The sequence below is a fragment of the Sceloporus occidentalis genome, unplaced genomic scaffold (genome assembly GCF_023333645.1).
Source record: "Sceloporus occidentalis isolate IW3139 unplaced genomic scaffold, rSceOcc1.0.p SCAF_11, whole genome shotgun sequence".
NCBI lineage: Eukaryota > Metazoa > Chordata > Lepidosauria > Squamata > Phrynosomatidae > Sceloporus > Sceloporus occidentalis.
In genome coordinates, this window is record NW_028316991.1 from 15,595,001 (window position 1) to 15,611,205 (window position 16,205).

General features: G+C 37.9%; 1 protein-coding gene across 1 annotated transcript in view; it reads right to left on the minus strand.

The window, feature by feature from the left end:
- The window catches only part of LOC149305630 (nudC domain-containing protein 1-like), a 70,369-nt gene that overhangs the window by 7,215 nt on the left and 46,949 nt on the right, over positions 1-16,205 (minus strand). Inside the window, exons 7-8 of the mRNA XM_089477259.1 lie at positions 14,196-14,340; positions 9,914-10,039 (exon numbers count right to left, since the gene is read on the minus strand). Of these exons, the coding sequence (XP_089333385.1) occupies positions 9,914-10,039; positions 14,196-14,340 (271 nt within the window). The remainder of the gene's footprint in view (positions 1-9,913; positions 10,040-14,195; positions 14,341-16,205) is intronic.

Genomic DNA, 16,205 nt, shown 5'->3' on the forward strand with positions numbered 1-16,205 from the left:
TAACAGCATTCAGCCCATACCCAGCGAATACCATTCAAAAAACACATATCTGAGGCATAAATATTGGGGATTTCAGCACTCTGTATGGCCAGATATTGTTTAGCCCGCTGCTACGTCAAAGTACCTCAAGTTTGGTGAGTCCTATCTAATTTTTATGGCTATATTGCTTACCAAGGAGCTGAATCAGTGGGATTGCGCAACATTTTAAACCAATGAGACTCTCAAGCAGCTTAAGGCGTTCTCCATTAATGAGATTCCTGTGTGGCAGGAGGGGCTGCTCAACCCTAAGGTTTTTGGTCAGAACCTGCAAACATCCATTCAACTAGCGGGCTAAGCAAAATAGCTTAGAGAGTTTTTTGTTTGCTTGAACCCTAATATTAGATAAAGAACAGGGATTGTGTTAATTAATAAGCCAAAGTGTGTGTCTATCGGTGCATCGCTTGTAAATGGATCCATAGATTCATTCTATTTATTCAAATATTTTGATATTAACAACTGTTTGGTGAGAAGACAACTCGGAGCCCGAAGGACTCGACTACAACTCCCGTCATCCTATGCCCAATAAAAATCTTTAAAATAGCTTTTAATATGCTACACAACTCCAATAGTAACCCAAAGCATTCCAGAAGCATTAACAACATTTCCAAAGTTTCAAGAGACAAAGAAATATATAATACAGAAGTTTCGAACCTTTATAAACCCCTCGTTTAATGCGCATGGAAAGACGCCTGGAGTTTCTGTAAAAAATTTGTTTTAGATTGGACGGGAAATTACAACTTCTGAACTTGACATATATGAGAAGAAATGAGCGGAAAAGTCCACTTGAGAATTGGAGAATAAATTGCAGCGTCTGTGTTCTTTTTAAGTGCCATTCAGCGTGTCATTTTTCAGATTAAATATTAATTGTCAAAAAGCAGCACTGATGAATAGACGGGACCACTAATTCTAGATTTACCGATGATGTGGTGCCTGACATCAAGTGAGATCGAACCTATTTGGATGCGAGGCGTGCTGCAAGACTTCTGTGCTCTTCTATTTCAAAGTGATCTCAGAAACAGCAAGACAGCTCAAAGACACAACTTCTTAACAAGAATCAAACGCCACACAAGTGTAAAACCTGTAGTTAATAAACACAAAACTGCATCCTCAATGTTCGGGCGTAAATGAACAAAACATTTATTCTAAAAAATATATAAAAATACATTTTGTCAATATTTTGTGATTCAATACTAAAACAGCAAAGCTCTAGTGATTTGAAAACTGCTTGTTGGAGCCATGTTTCTAGCCAAACTAGTAAAGAATTTACAAGGGAGGTGGATATTTGGATGCATGCCCAAAATATCCATAACTTGGTGAATTCCATGGCGGTTGGCTGAAATTCACAATAACAAAACATCTTTGCTAATAATATATATATATATATATATATATATATATATATATATCTTTGACAAGTTTGATAGTAAAGGAAAAAGTTCTATAAAAAATATATATATTTTTTTAAAGTTGCTTACGTGAGAAGAAAAAAAACATAACAAGAAAATGAGCAGAAAATGTACTTTGCATTACAATTATTTATATAGCAACAGCAGATTTCATAGCACTATATCAATAGTGAGGAGTGAAAATCAACAATTAAATTTAAACTGACCGTATATCAAATTAACACAGATTAAGAAATTCTAGTATAGAAAAAGAAGATGGCCCTGAGAATTTACAATTGTTATATTAATAAGTATTATTATATTGTTATCATTTTACATTAACAATTGGCAACGCACGATCTCCTCTCTACGTAGGGAATGGTGTATTGGCAATACCTTGCCTGGAGTCTCTGATGTACTGAGTGTATTGTGGATTTCTCTTCACTGTGTATACGCCATGCTGAGGAAAAAAAACCACTCCGTTTTCTCTCCTAAGACGACTAGCAGGCAACTCTATGTAAAACAATAAAATAAATAAAAAAAGTCTAAAACCAGAGTGATCGATGTAAAGTGAACGCTAGTCTGATCTTCTCCACCGTTCCCTTGAGGCTTTAGCAGAACTTTGAATCAATTGCGTTACAGTTCTTGCAAATATGGAGGACTTCTGTAGACAACTTCAGAAACTGAAAACTTTGTAACATTCCCAGACAAGCGCAGACTTTGATACACCCAATTATATACCTGCTGCTGACACGCAAAAAAGAGCAGAGAAAAAAAAAAAGATAAAAAGGGCAATTTATAATCGAGAGATGCAGTAAGGCAAAATTTTGTGTACAGATGCTTTTTCTCTGCACATTAACCTATAACATGCCTTGACGTCTTACATTGCATGGTATGTTCCTCTGGTTTGGAGCCTGGCTCCGAGTTATCTATAATGTTACCTTTTTATCTGTAATGAACAGGAGTACCTAATCAGTAGCTAAATTAAAGTACAACTTCATGATCCAAGGTGATGTTCGAATGATGATTAAGGAAATTATATTATACAAGTGATATTTATCATACTGTTCAATCTCTGTTTCCTTCAAGGAAATGCTGGTCAGACATTAAATCTATACATTTATTCCCATAATACTGGCTGAGCACTATGAGATTTTAGCTCAACAACAGCTGGGATGTTATTTAAAGTAGGTCTGCTTAAAAAGGTACGGGTAGCCTATAGCTGAACAAGGCTCATAGGAATTGTAGCAATTATGTCCAGTCACCTTCACCTTAGAAACATCCCTCAAATCTGTGCTTTCCTCAAACAAGGAACAAGCAAAATACCTATCTATTAACTTGTGATATCCTGCCTGGATTATTGCAACTTCCTACTAACTGGTCTCTACTTCTCCTGCTTTTTTATTCCAATCCCTCCTGAACACTGCTGTATGAATACATTTTCTATTCTATCGTCCATCTGCTTCCCCACTATCTCAGTAACTCCATTGGCTTCCTATATTGTTCACAATTAAATTCAAACTCTTAACCCTGACCTACAAAGCCCTCAAAAACTCTTCATTCCCTATATCTCTGCTCTCATATCCAAGTACTAGCCTAACCGCCTTATTTGTTCCTCCCATGGCTTGTGTCTCTCTTCTTCTATTAATATATCTTCCCTCTCGCATGCTCACGATTTCACCCGTGCTGTACTACTCCCTATTCTGTTAGACTTTTGCCTACCTACTCTAATTGTAAATGCTTGCTAAAACCCCACCTATTTGGAGAAGAAACATTCTGTCCTAATACCTCCAAACAGCAACCAGGCTCACCTGCAAGATCAACAGAGTTCTCCATATCATTGTCCCTACCATCAACTCGCCCGAGAAGTCCTTTCCTCTCACTTCTCCCTCAACGGCCTAATAGTAAACTCACAAGACTAGTGCCCTCTTCTTCTTCTTCTGTACCAGAATGCTTTTAGGTCTGTAAATTTAAATTATCTGTTAAATATTGTCACATCACTACAGAATAAATGTAACGTAAAATATAATACTAAACACATAGAACTTCACTATGGATTCGGCCATGTGCACTATTCTAGGTCTACGTTAAAAAATAAATAAATAACATGCTCAGTTGGGGTCAATCACTAAATACAGACAGACAATGTCAAGCTCGTGTTAACCCAACTAATTCACATCATCCCAAACAGACCTGCTGTCAGGTTGAAGTAGTTGGAGTTGAGTGCATCGAGGTATTGAGTTGTGCCAAATTGCATCTGTTGAATTGGAGTTGAGTGATGCCAAGTTAACCGCTAAGTCGCATTTAGTGAAAGTGAAGTGCCTGGAGTCGGGACAGTTCTCAGAGCTTTGCTACAATTACAGTTAGATGACAAACTGTTACATCCCTCACAATTTAACTATGGAAACCGATTTATTTGTTTTTTCATGACAAGTTAAGCTATTCATCGACACGTATGAGATATATTGTTATTTTTGCAACACAACCCCCACCCCCAAATAGGCACATGTTTCCAGTAAACCAAATATTCAATTTAAGTTAAACTTGATAATTTTCATAAAAGTCTACCCCCTCCCCGAAATATATCCAACAGATGTGGTCCTACATACATGTAGATTGCACACGCAGCTCATGAAGGTCAGATTACACAATATAGCACTACTCTAGGCACACATATGTAAGGGTTTACATTCTGTAATTGTACTAAACACACAAAAGATCAGCTGGCAGCAATCCCCCCCACCCGGTGTCTGTTACCATGGTAGCAATCAGACTTGATTGGGCTGTCTGCTGCATGGGCTGAATCGCACTTCCGATTTAATTTCTTGATATCGTCATGGAGGTAGAGATTGGAGCCGAGGAGCTGCACTACAGAAAAGTTTTCTCCACAATCGAAGAGGGGACACCAGAATGGCGCACGGCTGGCACTCCAGTGTTTGGGCAATTTAATGTGATTGTTACCAAACAGACCCCTACATCAGCGACTGCTACACCCAACTATGCGATTGTCATAGGACAAGAAGATGTATAGTATACTAAAATAGTATAAAAATAGCAAAAGTGAACCATGTGAAAGACCGTAGAGAGGGGATCAGCATGTGGCAGCTGCTTATAATAAAGATTAACTTTGGCAGCCTGTGCCCATCCCTTCAAGTCGCCTGATGTGTGTTGGTTTTACTGGTCTCCCTGCCTAACCCCACTATTAGTTCAACTGACCCTCCTTGCCACTAGTCCTTCTGCCATGATGCAATATCTTCCAGTAGGACTCTGGAAAGGGTTACAAAGTCATCCCTAAGGCTCTGGGACTCCAGCAAACCACAGTGAGAGCCATTATCTGCAAATTGAGAACAATTGGAACAGTGGCTGGGCTTACAAAAGTCCTCTAAGAACAAACTGATGATTTACCCAAGAGGTTACAAAAGAAACCAGACTAACTTGTAGAGCACTGCAGGCCGCACTTGCCTCAGTTAAGGTCATTGTTAACAATAAGATATTGTACAGAAAAGGTTTCAATGGGAGAGTAGCAAGCCGAAAACCACTGCTGACCAAAAAAAACACAAAAGCTCACGTTTGTCAGAATTTAGAACATCATACCAAAAGTCAAATACGGTGTTGGTAATGTGATGTGCTGGGGCTGCTTTGCCGTTTCAGGACCTGGGCAATATGCCATAATTTGCGGAGCCATGAATTCGATTTTCTACCAGAAAATCATGAGGGAAAATGTCCGGACCTACAGCTCAAGGGCAGTTGGGTTATGCAGCAGGGCATCTAACCCATCTAAAGCCCAGAAGCAAGTCCAGGTCTGTATGACTGAAAATAAAGGATTTGTAGTGGCTGGCTCAAAGCCCTGGCTTAAATCAGATTGAGACGATGTGGCATGTTGTTTAAAAGGGAGTCCATGCTTGAAAACCCTCATATGAGACTGAATTAAAACAATTCCTTCAAGAAGAGCGAAACACAATTCCTCCACAGTTATTGGCGGTTATTGCAAACAATTGCAGTTGTTGCCGCCAAGAGTGGCACATTCAGTAGGTTTAATTACTTTGTCACAAAGGTCATTTAGGTTTTGATTAACTCTTTACTTTCAATAAATTATGTAAAATAGGCATTTTGTGTTTATCCACATTGTCTTTGTCTTATATTATGAACTGAAACACTTAATTGTTACAAAAATAGAAGACATTGGGAAAGGAGCAAATACTTTTTCAAAGCACTGTATAACCCAATAAAGTGTGTTGCTTGTCCTCCGGGATACTTCTTACATTAGTAAACATTTACTGGTCTATACTGCTAGTTAAACTTTAGTTGCTTCTTCCGTTAAACCATTTAAATAGTGTGCATTGATACCCAAACAAAAAGCCAACTTTCCTTGATTTTATAACACAATTCCACATATATTACCGCTGGCTATCCTATCATTATCAAAGTCACCTCGTCTTCTTGCACTATTTTTTTCCCCCTAGTTTTAAAATGTTTTATTTTCCAGATGTACGAAATTGTAGTTGAGAGCTCTACATACATGGATGTATTCCCTTATTTTTGCTGCTTAGGATGTCGGGTCATGTTACACAGAATGAGGCAAAATCATTGCTGGACTCATGACTATGTGGCCCTCGCACTTATGATCAGTGGTCACCAAATTAAGTAAATGTGTGCAGCGGCGTATATCCAGCTGGTGACTGCTGGGGTGGTAGATCGGGCCAGTATGGGAGGCTCTTGGCCAACGGTCCACCAGGCATTTGACTGGGCACTTTTTTTTAGTTAATGTCTCCTCGATTACCTTGTATGAAAAAGAAAAAAGAAAAAAAAAGATGTAGAAAAAAATGGAAGGATATTGTTTCAAAGCAACCTTTCTAAATGTTATAATGATGCTCAGCACAACATGTGGCTCTTTTAAATCTTCATATCTACGTTAGTTCAGGATATTAAGAGCTGTATTCTACTGCTTATCTTCCTCCGCGTGGCATTTATCATAATCCTTCCATTCATAAAGCAGTCTGTTTGCTATAGCTTTCATGGTGATGATGTGACAGTACCTGTCTTTACCAGAATAAAAAGATTTCAATCGGATTTTAATCTTCTATTCCTTAGAAGTCACCTACGTTGTCTCACAGAATGCAAGTTGCCATGCATAAAAAGCTTCTTGGATCACTAAAAAAAAATGTTTTATATTCATCCCTAAAACATTTTTCATTTACGGTTGTGAAATGCATTCCTTATAAAAGCTAGCTTTTTAAATTTGCTTACTAAAAGGGCATTAGTGTTAAAAGCTTTGCATGTCTTCTACAGCAGGTATGCTGTTGTTCCAAAAATACAGAGGAATAAATACCATTTTATCTTTGTGATGTGCTCCTCAACTGTCGTTCACATTCGATATATGACACTGTTATATTCCGATATGTATAAATGGCAAATCATTTAACTCATCTAGTCTGCTCAACTTCAAACTTGTTCAGTGCTTGGTCTTGTCTTATGATCCTGTTTGAATTCCCTCAAACAAGAAAAAGGAAATGAACCCTTTTAGAGTGACCTGGATTTCTGCATCAATTGTCCATAACATGCGATCTGATCTACAACTAAGTCACACGTACAGAGAAACACAATGTGGTTAAGACAATAACACACAAACAATGGTGATCTTTCATGTCTTTATCGAACACACCGATTAAACATTCACAATGCTGGTGGAAAAAAGTTAACCCTAGGATTTAATAACCGGTCGAACAGCAGCAATAATCTCACACAAGCACTTCTGTTAGCTGCAGATCAGACAAACACAACATTCAGAAGGAATTTTATTCGATTTTTGTTTTCAGAACTGCTTAAGCTCAGCCATACTCTTAGGATGTTTGGTGTGGGCAGCTATATGGGCTGGGTTGAGAGATTTAAGGCAGGAAGTATAGACACCCAAAAGAAGGCAGTCCAAAATACTAAACAATTAATAATTGGTCCAGAAGGTCAAGGCAGGCAGCATAGCAATTCAAAGGTAAAAATTCGGGAGGTTCAAGTAAGGGTAACAAGCGGTAGCAAGGACAATAGTAACAGGTCTACAGGTTGACAGATCCTCCCACTAGTTGTAGAATAACCAGCATCCCAGCTGATGAGGTTGGACCCTCGGGTAGCAAAACACCACCCAGCTGTAGCAACTTTTGTAAATGCATTGCCGAACACCCTGTGCGCAGTATCCACAGTACTGAATCATCTCCATTTATAAACAATTTGTCTAACGGTGGACTGATTAACATGTAAACTCTTTGAGATTACTCTGTAAGCTTTAACCAAATCAACCATTCTCGGTTGTAGGTCTTCTGAGATTTCTTTTTTGTGAGGCGTGGTTCACATCCGCAAATATTTCTCGAGAATAGCAAAGTCAAAGCAGCTATAAAACACACCTCAAATCTTGTTGCATTGATTGGACTCCAGGTTTGGCAACTCCTGACTCCAATCAAGCAATACATGTTGAGATTCTTTAATATACAAGATGTAGAGGTATACCTCATTTTACACCGACTTGATGTACAGTAATTCACATGTACATGCTTCCAAGACAAAGCATCTTTTGGTTATTTTATGTAGGGTGTGTGATATTAATTTTATTTTTCAGATGGTATAACAGATCACAAGTTTTGACTATTAAAACAGCATTGGAAATGATGTTTCAAATGCTGCATTTTGTAACAAATGTATTAAATTGAACAGAATAGGTGGAACCTAAGGGTGTGCACGTAGAAAGCTGGCTATTTAAATTCCGAGTCATAGTAACAATTGTGCCTGTGGGAGTTCTCAAAAACACTACAACAAGACATATCTTGCTAAAACAAAGCGAATGGACCAAAGTTATACATAGGCAGAGTTCTGTACAACCTGCAGGTATAGCAACATTCATTAGAATCCTGTATACGTTTTGGGTGATATTCTGCCCCCCCCCTCCCTTATTCACCTTGCAGGAAATCTAAATTCTTTAAAATGCATTCATGTATGATAAGGAAGTTTGGACAATAGACTGCCCTTTAGCTTGCAGTTATGACACTTCTTGGTCATAGAAGCATGGATTCCTTACAATCCAATAAATATTCTTGTTTTGAAAATGCATATTCGGATGGAGGAAGATATTGTATACAAAACAAGATTACACCATGTACAGGAATAAATCATATTCAGTTCCACATCTCAATAAAAAATATTTTGTTTTTCTGGGTAAATTTTAGCACAAATATAAGGAGAAAATTTGAGTCAAGCATCTACTTGCACGAAATTCATGCATTAGTGCTTTCTCCGTGGAATCGTATTCTCAGTGGCATAGGATTTGTTTGGATGGTAGTTCTTGATAAATAACCAAATGCAACTGATTTGCAAAGCAGTAAGATTTTATGAAGAAACAAAATCCAGTCCTGTTCATATTTGCGCAATGTGGGATCACTTGAAATAAAACAATGGTCACATTATTAAAGAACATGATATAAGCCTGTGTTCTACTCAAATTAAATGTCAAGATGTTCCAATTACCCTTTAATAAATTAATTTTAGGGTTCATAAAACAGCAAATAAATGTTAACAAGTATATCTTTCTGAGCGTAGATTTATTGTGTTAATTGCTGGATCAATTCTGGGGTTGTTCCTGAATCTTTCAGCACAAAAGAAAGATTTTATGTAATAGATAAGAGTTATAAAAGAAGATAATGTTACGAGGCTGCTGTATTTTATACATTGGAAAGAAAAGCACCTAGCCACTATTATAGAATAGAATAATGTTGTTTTACAGTTTGTCCTCTCTAGAGAAATACCCACAATAGTGGGTTTATGGTTCACAAAGAGAGCTGTTCTTCCTAGATCTTGAGGCGATCCAGGTGCATTATTTAAAATATACTGCAACTGAAATATACAAATCATGTTCTCATTGTTGGTCCTCAAGCCTTCACCAAAACGGTATAGCTTGATCAGCACCTGTCTTTCACACTGAAAGAAGCTCTGTTTCAATAAAATAAATATATTTAAAAAAGTAAAATCCCTTTATTTCAAATGTAAACGCTAAACTCACTAGATAATGATTTAACAATACTTGCTATTAATTGAACCATTGGTGATGTCAGACTTACTGGCACGTAGCTACTGACTACATTTTTTTGTTAATTCGGTCCTTTCGTTTTCAAAATGCTCCTAGTGGCTGGCTTCAGGTCTTAAACCCTGAAGGAACCCAACACACCAATGGCATGTAAACAAGGAAATTGGGCTTTGACGCCCCCACCAAGAGATCTTCCTTCTAAAATATACAGTATTAATTTACAAGCTGGAATCCAATTATGAATGTTACAAAACAGAAGACGTACATAATTTAAGGGCAGCAGCCGCCAGGGTTGCTTTTCATCTCCTATCAAGCCCTGGAATCAAAGATTAGACACCTATGCTTTCATCACCCCAAAGGTTTCCACTCACAAGGTATCCCGAGGACCGAAAAGCTCATGTACTTTGATATCTTACAAAAAACTTACCACATGAGTAGCCTTGAAGCTGTCGCCATCCAGTCTATACAGACTAGTGCTGTCATCAAAGAGCATGTCACATTCCTCCAATTCCTGGGCATTACAGGGAGGTTTATCCACATCTGGATTTGGATTCTGAAAATGTGAACACAGACATTAATCCTTTTTTTTTTGTTGTTTTAATTAAAAATCAGCAGTGTGTATTTTAAGCAACTTTGCTTTATTTTTGCATAAAGGTAAAACTCAATTATGCTTGTCTATTGTACACTTTCTACAATGACACAGATTTGAGCCAACTATGTGCCAACGTTCATTGATTTGTTTCAGTACTTTTTATCAGTGAAATGTAACCAAAAAGGGTTTATGTTTTAAATACCACTCAACAACTACAAGACATGGGAAAGAAAAGAATTGAATGCGATGCCCTGGCTGCACCATTGGTACAAGTGGAGGTAATGTCTGAGATACGGGGAACATCAGTTAAGAACAGAACATCGGATTCTCTTGAAACTAAGATACCGAACCATAGAAGAAACTAAGTAAATCAAGAGTATAAGTCAAGGTAATTAACTCCAAGTTAGTATTTATAAAAAACGTTTAGAATCTCCAAATGCGTACACAAACAGGTAACTTTAACCCCATCAAGACCGGGACGTACCTGGTACTTCCGGGTCAAAGGTCACCGGCAGATCGATGATACGATGATACACACGCTGGTGTCCCCAGCGATCCGTAGCAGCCACTCCCCCTCAATTCCGTGCACGTGATCGCTTTGCAGCGAATCACGAGCACGGAATTTAAATATTTTTTAAAAAAACCTGCGGTCTTCAAGTGAAGACCCAGTTTTCCAACGCCGGTCCGCAAGGGGTTAAACTATGACCCACAAGCTGTTCTTGAAACTATCAACAGCTAGAGATGTCAACTAGCTTAATATTTTACAGGCAAGGAAACAATAATTGAGGGAAAACAACAATAACATATGGCCACTTATATTATTAGGTGATTTTTAGATGTCCTTACAATCAAATATCCAGTTGTGAGCTGGAAGATTAATACCAAAGGGGGGGGGGGTGGGTGCATAACTACAAAATGTGGGGCTGGCTGGGGTGATACACAAGGGGACAAAGACATATTTTTTTATTGTTGTAGCCCATCAGGATATGTCTTGGTGTGTCTGGCTGTCGGTGTGGCAGAGCCTGTGCTGGTGCGTGTGTTTGGGTGTCGGTGTGGCAGAGCCTGTCCTCTTTGTCCAGTACAAATGGATGCCGAGGAGTTAAGATTCGGTCTATTTTATTTATTTCCATAAAAAGGCCACCATAAAACACAATTCTAGATGCCCAGTGGCAAATGGGAACAGCCAATAGGTGCATTTGGCTCCTGGAGGAGCCAATCACATGCATGTTGTCAAGGGCAACATCAGTAAACAATGCCCGATGTCAGCGGTGTGTGCATCACAATGCCCTCATCGGTGTTCTGTGCATCACTCTGGTTGTAAGGCAGAGAGGCAGACAGACATACTGTAGCGAACTCTAAGCCATTTCTTAAAATACATTTGATTTTTTTGCTGTTTGATCACTATTATTGGATGATCTGCAGTCTTTGTGCATTTGCACAAATTTGTTTACCCTAAAGGGTTCATTCTCCCCCTTTTTCTTTTGATCATTGGATTGGGGTGGGACTTTTAGGAAGAAATTTCCTCGTGCAGATACAGATTTTAGGTGAGAACAGAAATAATTCAAAAAGTGTACATGGTCAAATTTTAACCACATAATGATAACACAAATCACAACATATCATGGTATATAGTCAAATATCTACACTATACAGCAATATAGTATCAGCTTGTCTTTCTTATTTTTATTCCATTTTTTGTGAAAAAAAAATCATACTAATGATTGTTCATCTATACCTATGCATTTTGTATGGGGGGAGATGTTGATTGAAAATAAGATAGGAAAAGTGCAAAAATTCCTCAAATCCATAAGTGTAAAAAAGGGAAAAAAAAATAGCCTTAGCTCATGACATCACAATCCATGTAAAAGCTGGAGTTTGCTTCCAGGTGCTATCGCTATGAAGATGAAGCGTAAGTGGAAGAGGCGGCCTTCATTTTACAAGCAGAAGAGACAATCAAGTGACCTGCAGGGCGTTACCGCGGCTTACGAAAAGAAGAAGGCGGCTCCAATTCGCAAGAGAAAGATGACGTTCCCTGAGGGATACATCAAATACATCAACAAAATCCTACAAAGCAACGCCCGATAAATGCTGTCTCCCTGATGTATCTAAAATAAAGCTAAGTTAGATTAAAAAGAACTTTTTCTGTAGTTTTGTTTTAACCCACGACTGCACATACCTGTGTGGACAAACCAGGGTTAACATACAGCGATGACACCTTCGGTCAATGTATGATGTCATGCAGATAGTATATTAGCCAAAATACAAAAATATTGACAATAAAATAGGAGTGGAACAGATAATGCTTCCCGCACTGGGAGACCCTCAAAGCTTTACACCGCTTCACGGTGCGAGACGGGCTTCAGGCATCATTTATCCTTGGCAGAGTCTCTCCTAATTGCTGGGAGGGTCCCAGTTTTATATATTTTTTTTAAATAACTAGTGCCGTGATATTTCTTATTGACAAATAATACCATCTTCTTGTAATTATTTAAACGCTTTGGATTATTTAAATCCCTGAGGATTTCAAAAGTACTAAGATCTCCTGCCTTCCAGGGTACATTTAACACAGTATAAAGTGACAATTTATGCCACCCTCTACATTATATATTTAAAATGTTCAGCTATGTATTGCTCTTGGAATGCATGGTCCTCGTATGAACTTTAGATACAATCTGTTTCGTCATTCAAGCTTCCATACTAATTCCAACCAATTTACCTAAAGATTGATGTCTCTAATTTACCATACCTACTTTTATAAGTGTCAATCTTGAAGAAATTATCACATTACCTGGAACTTAACTACACTAGCGTATTGACAGTTCTGTCCTTAACATTTCATTACATACGCCAAACCATGAGCAGCTCATTACCCGTTGCCAAGTAGCACAGTCACATTAACCAGAAATCAAGCCCTGTATATCTTCAAGTGTTCTCCTGAGCACAACAGTGGGAAGAAAGTACTTTTAGAATGTACCAGCATATTCTAAAGTTCAAATATAATTTGTTGTATTGCCCACTTTAGGTGCAAAAAAAGTTTAAAAAGCTGATTTAAAACCACATGGAAATGGAAAAGGGGTCAAGTAACACTTGGAATTTTGTTGGGAACGTTAAAGTTTGGTAGGTGTGTGTAATTTTGGTGAATGAACTAAGCTTGGCTTTCCGTTGGAAAGACGTGAGCTCTGTCTAAAAAGGCTTTTTATGACATCACTGCTTTTGCAAATTGTCACAAAAGTTAGACAGACACTTAAAAAGGCAAGGCTGCCCCAAGCACCCTTTTGAGTGCCAAGAGGAGAACGGAATGACATCCAAATGGTTCCCCAATGGATCTTGTTGCCCTTAGCTGGGGAGCTCAGAGGTGGTGGGGTAGGAAGGTTTTTTTTAGCTAGTACCTAGCTTTAGTGAATAAACCCCTTGGTGTGCGTCTTTAGATAGAAAAATGAAAGTACATATTAAATTGTTAGTTGTAGGTTGGTTGCAGTGAGTTGAAATAATCAATCTCTCTGCATTAGCGATACATAACGGAGGGTCCAATCCAACCGAGCTTCTCAAATGAAAGGGTTTAAACGGGCATCACGCTTAGAAAACGCGTGGACCTGTGATCTCAATTGGCAATATATATCAAAGATGTGAAGTCACTAGGGAGTTTGTCACACATACACTAAGTAACCCTGATGAAAACACAAATGCTTCTTTTTTTTCTCGTTAGATTTTATATCTGGTCACTTATCTTACTTAAGCAGGTTAAGATGCATTTTAGCCTAAGTCAGATAACTCAAATGCCCCCCACACAGTTCTTTAGGGGGTATTTGGTTTAATAATAAGTGGTGGATCTATGTTCTTGGGAGATAAATTCCAACCAGAACACTTCTCTTTTCTCCTTAAAATAGACTTAGAAAGAAAGATCGACAGAACAACTACAATTTAACAAAGGGTGTGAAATAAGTGGATAGGAAGAATAATGACACAAAACCTCAGATTAAGGATTAATTTAAAATCGTTGCATGCACTTGTTTATTGCAAGGGTTGAATTATCACATAAAGAAACTGAAAATACAGGCAGATGTGGGCAGAAAATCCTAAATAGATAAGACCACTCTATAGTAATAGTAAATCTCACCATTTCATCTGATGTTAGATGCATTAGCTGCTCAGCTATGGCAGCACATTGTACAGGATCGGCAACATATTCTCCTTGTTTGTCGCCTACAATTACTTCTGGCCACATACATCCGGCATCCCGCTTCACCAGTGTCACCTCTACGCTGTAACAGAAAAGTACAGATTAGTTTAGTTTTACACTTAAGTGGTTTTTGTTGTTTGTTTGTTTTAAATCTTTAAAACAAACCATGAGCTCATCTAAAGATTGACATGCTCCCAGTGGATGTCCAGAAGATATACTCAGTAAGGCTTCTAAGCCTTATGGCTCTGGTGTGATAAGGGTGAAATGGGTAGTGATAAATTTACTAATTAACACTACCTATGTACTGGTTTTGGAGATGTTTAAACATTAAACTAAAGGAAGCTAGGATCTGTTGTGTAAATGACAGAGCCAGCATTAACTCCTCGATTTCCTAACCCAAAATTTCTCTTCTCCCTAACCGATCCTTACAAAGCCTCTCTGAATCCACATCAATCAGCAAATTGGTAAAATAGGGATAACATAATGCAGATTAATGATCATGCGGAGATTCTTTCCACCATAAATTGAGTTGGTATGCTTGTTGCCATTGAAATTGTGATTTATACAGATATTTACATATTTACATACACAAATGACCTATTATGTTTCTTTTCATGACAAAATTAGCAGAACACTAATAACACTAAATAAAAACAAAATATTGGGGATTCCATCACAATATATGGCCATATATTGATTAGCCCACAACTATTTCAAAGTACCTCAATTTTGGCAAGTCCTATCTAATCCTAGAATGGCCGTTTGGTTAACCCTCCTGGAATTTAAAAGCCCTCCATGGACACCCTTAATGAGGCACCTAAGCGATATACTTATATCCTCGTCACTGTGGTTTAGGAGAATGTCCAACATTCAAGATCAACACGATGGGAGGTGGTAGTGCAGTTGCTCACCGGATGTTTACCTGTAACCTATTATGTGGATGTGGTCTACACTGGGGGATAAAGTAGGGGAAGGATGAAGAATTAAGTGTGTATGCGAGTCTTGAGAGAGGTGAGTAAGGAACAGGAGTGAGATGGTGATGTTAATGGAGAAGGGAACATGGGATGGAATGGAGACCGCAAAAAGGAGAAGAGATAGAGAGAAGAGCATGAGAAAAAAATGAAAGAGAAAAAAATGGGGTAAATAAATAGAGGGAGGTGAGATAGGGAGATTTTGGAGCAAGTCATTAAACACATTCTAGCATCCTGCACCGTGTAGAGGAGTTCTGTGTAGGTAAACAGGTCCATTGCCTGAAAGCAGAATAGGCATTTATGTTGCAATTATTCTGAATATCATGCCGCTATACAGATTCTTAGCTCAATACAAAATGTCCATAGCAGCTTATTCTTCAGTAAAGGCTTTGCAGCTGCAGGCTTTAAAACTCGCGAGGTACAGAACATCAAAACACAGGATCAATAGAAAAACAAAATATCTAGTTTTGGCATATTAATAAGAGGAAATTGGATTTGATCAAAGAAAAAAAATCCGACAAGCTCTTGGGTGTTATTAGACAGGGAATGAAAGGAAACAAGACGCGTTCTTCCTATATATATATATAATAATATATATATATATATATATATATATATATATATATATATATATATATATATATATATATATATCCCAAGAAACAAACAAAAAAGGTTTAATGAAAAGAAGGCTCTTGAGTAATGTGTGCGGGTTAATGTATCACAAGGACAAAGCCCCTGTGTGTAACGGAATACTGATCTGTAATTTTACAGAGTCAAATGCAGTCAATCTTCTTGGCTTTTGTGGTTCGCAAGGAGTTAATTGTAGAAATTGCCATAGATATAATAGGAGGAATGGACAAAGAAGCACTTTGAATTATACACCATATAACTAGAAAGAAGCACAGGGGTGAAAAAGTAAAGCCAATTCCATGGCTGTTTTTAAGATGATAAAAGAGAATAAAAAAGCGACATA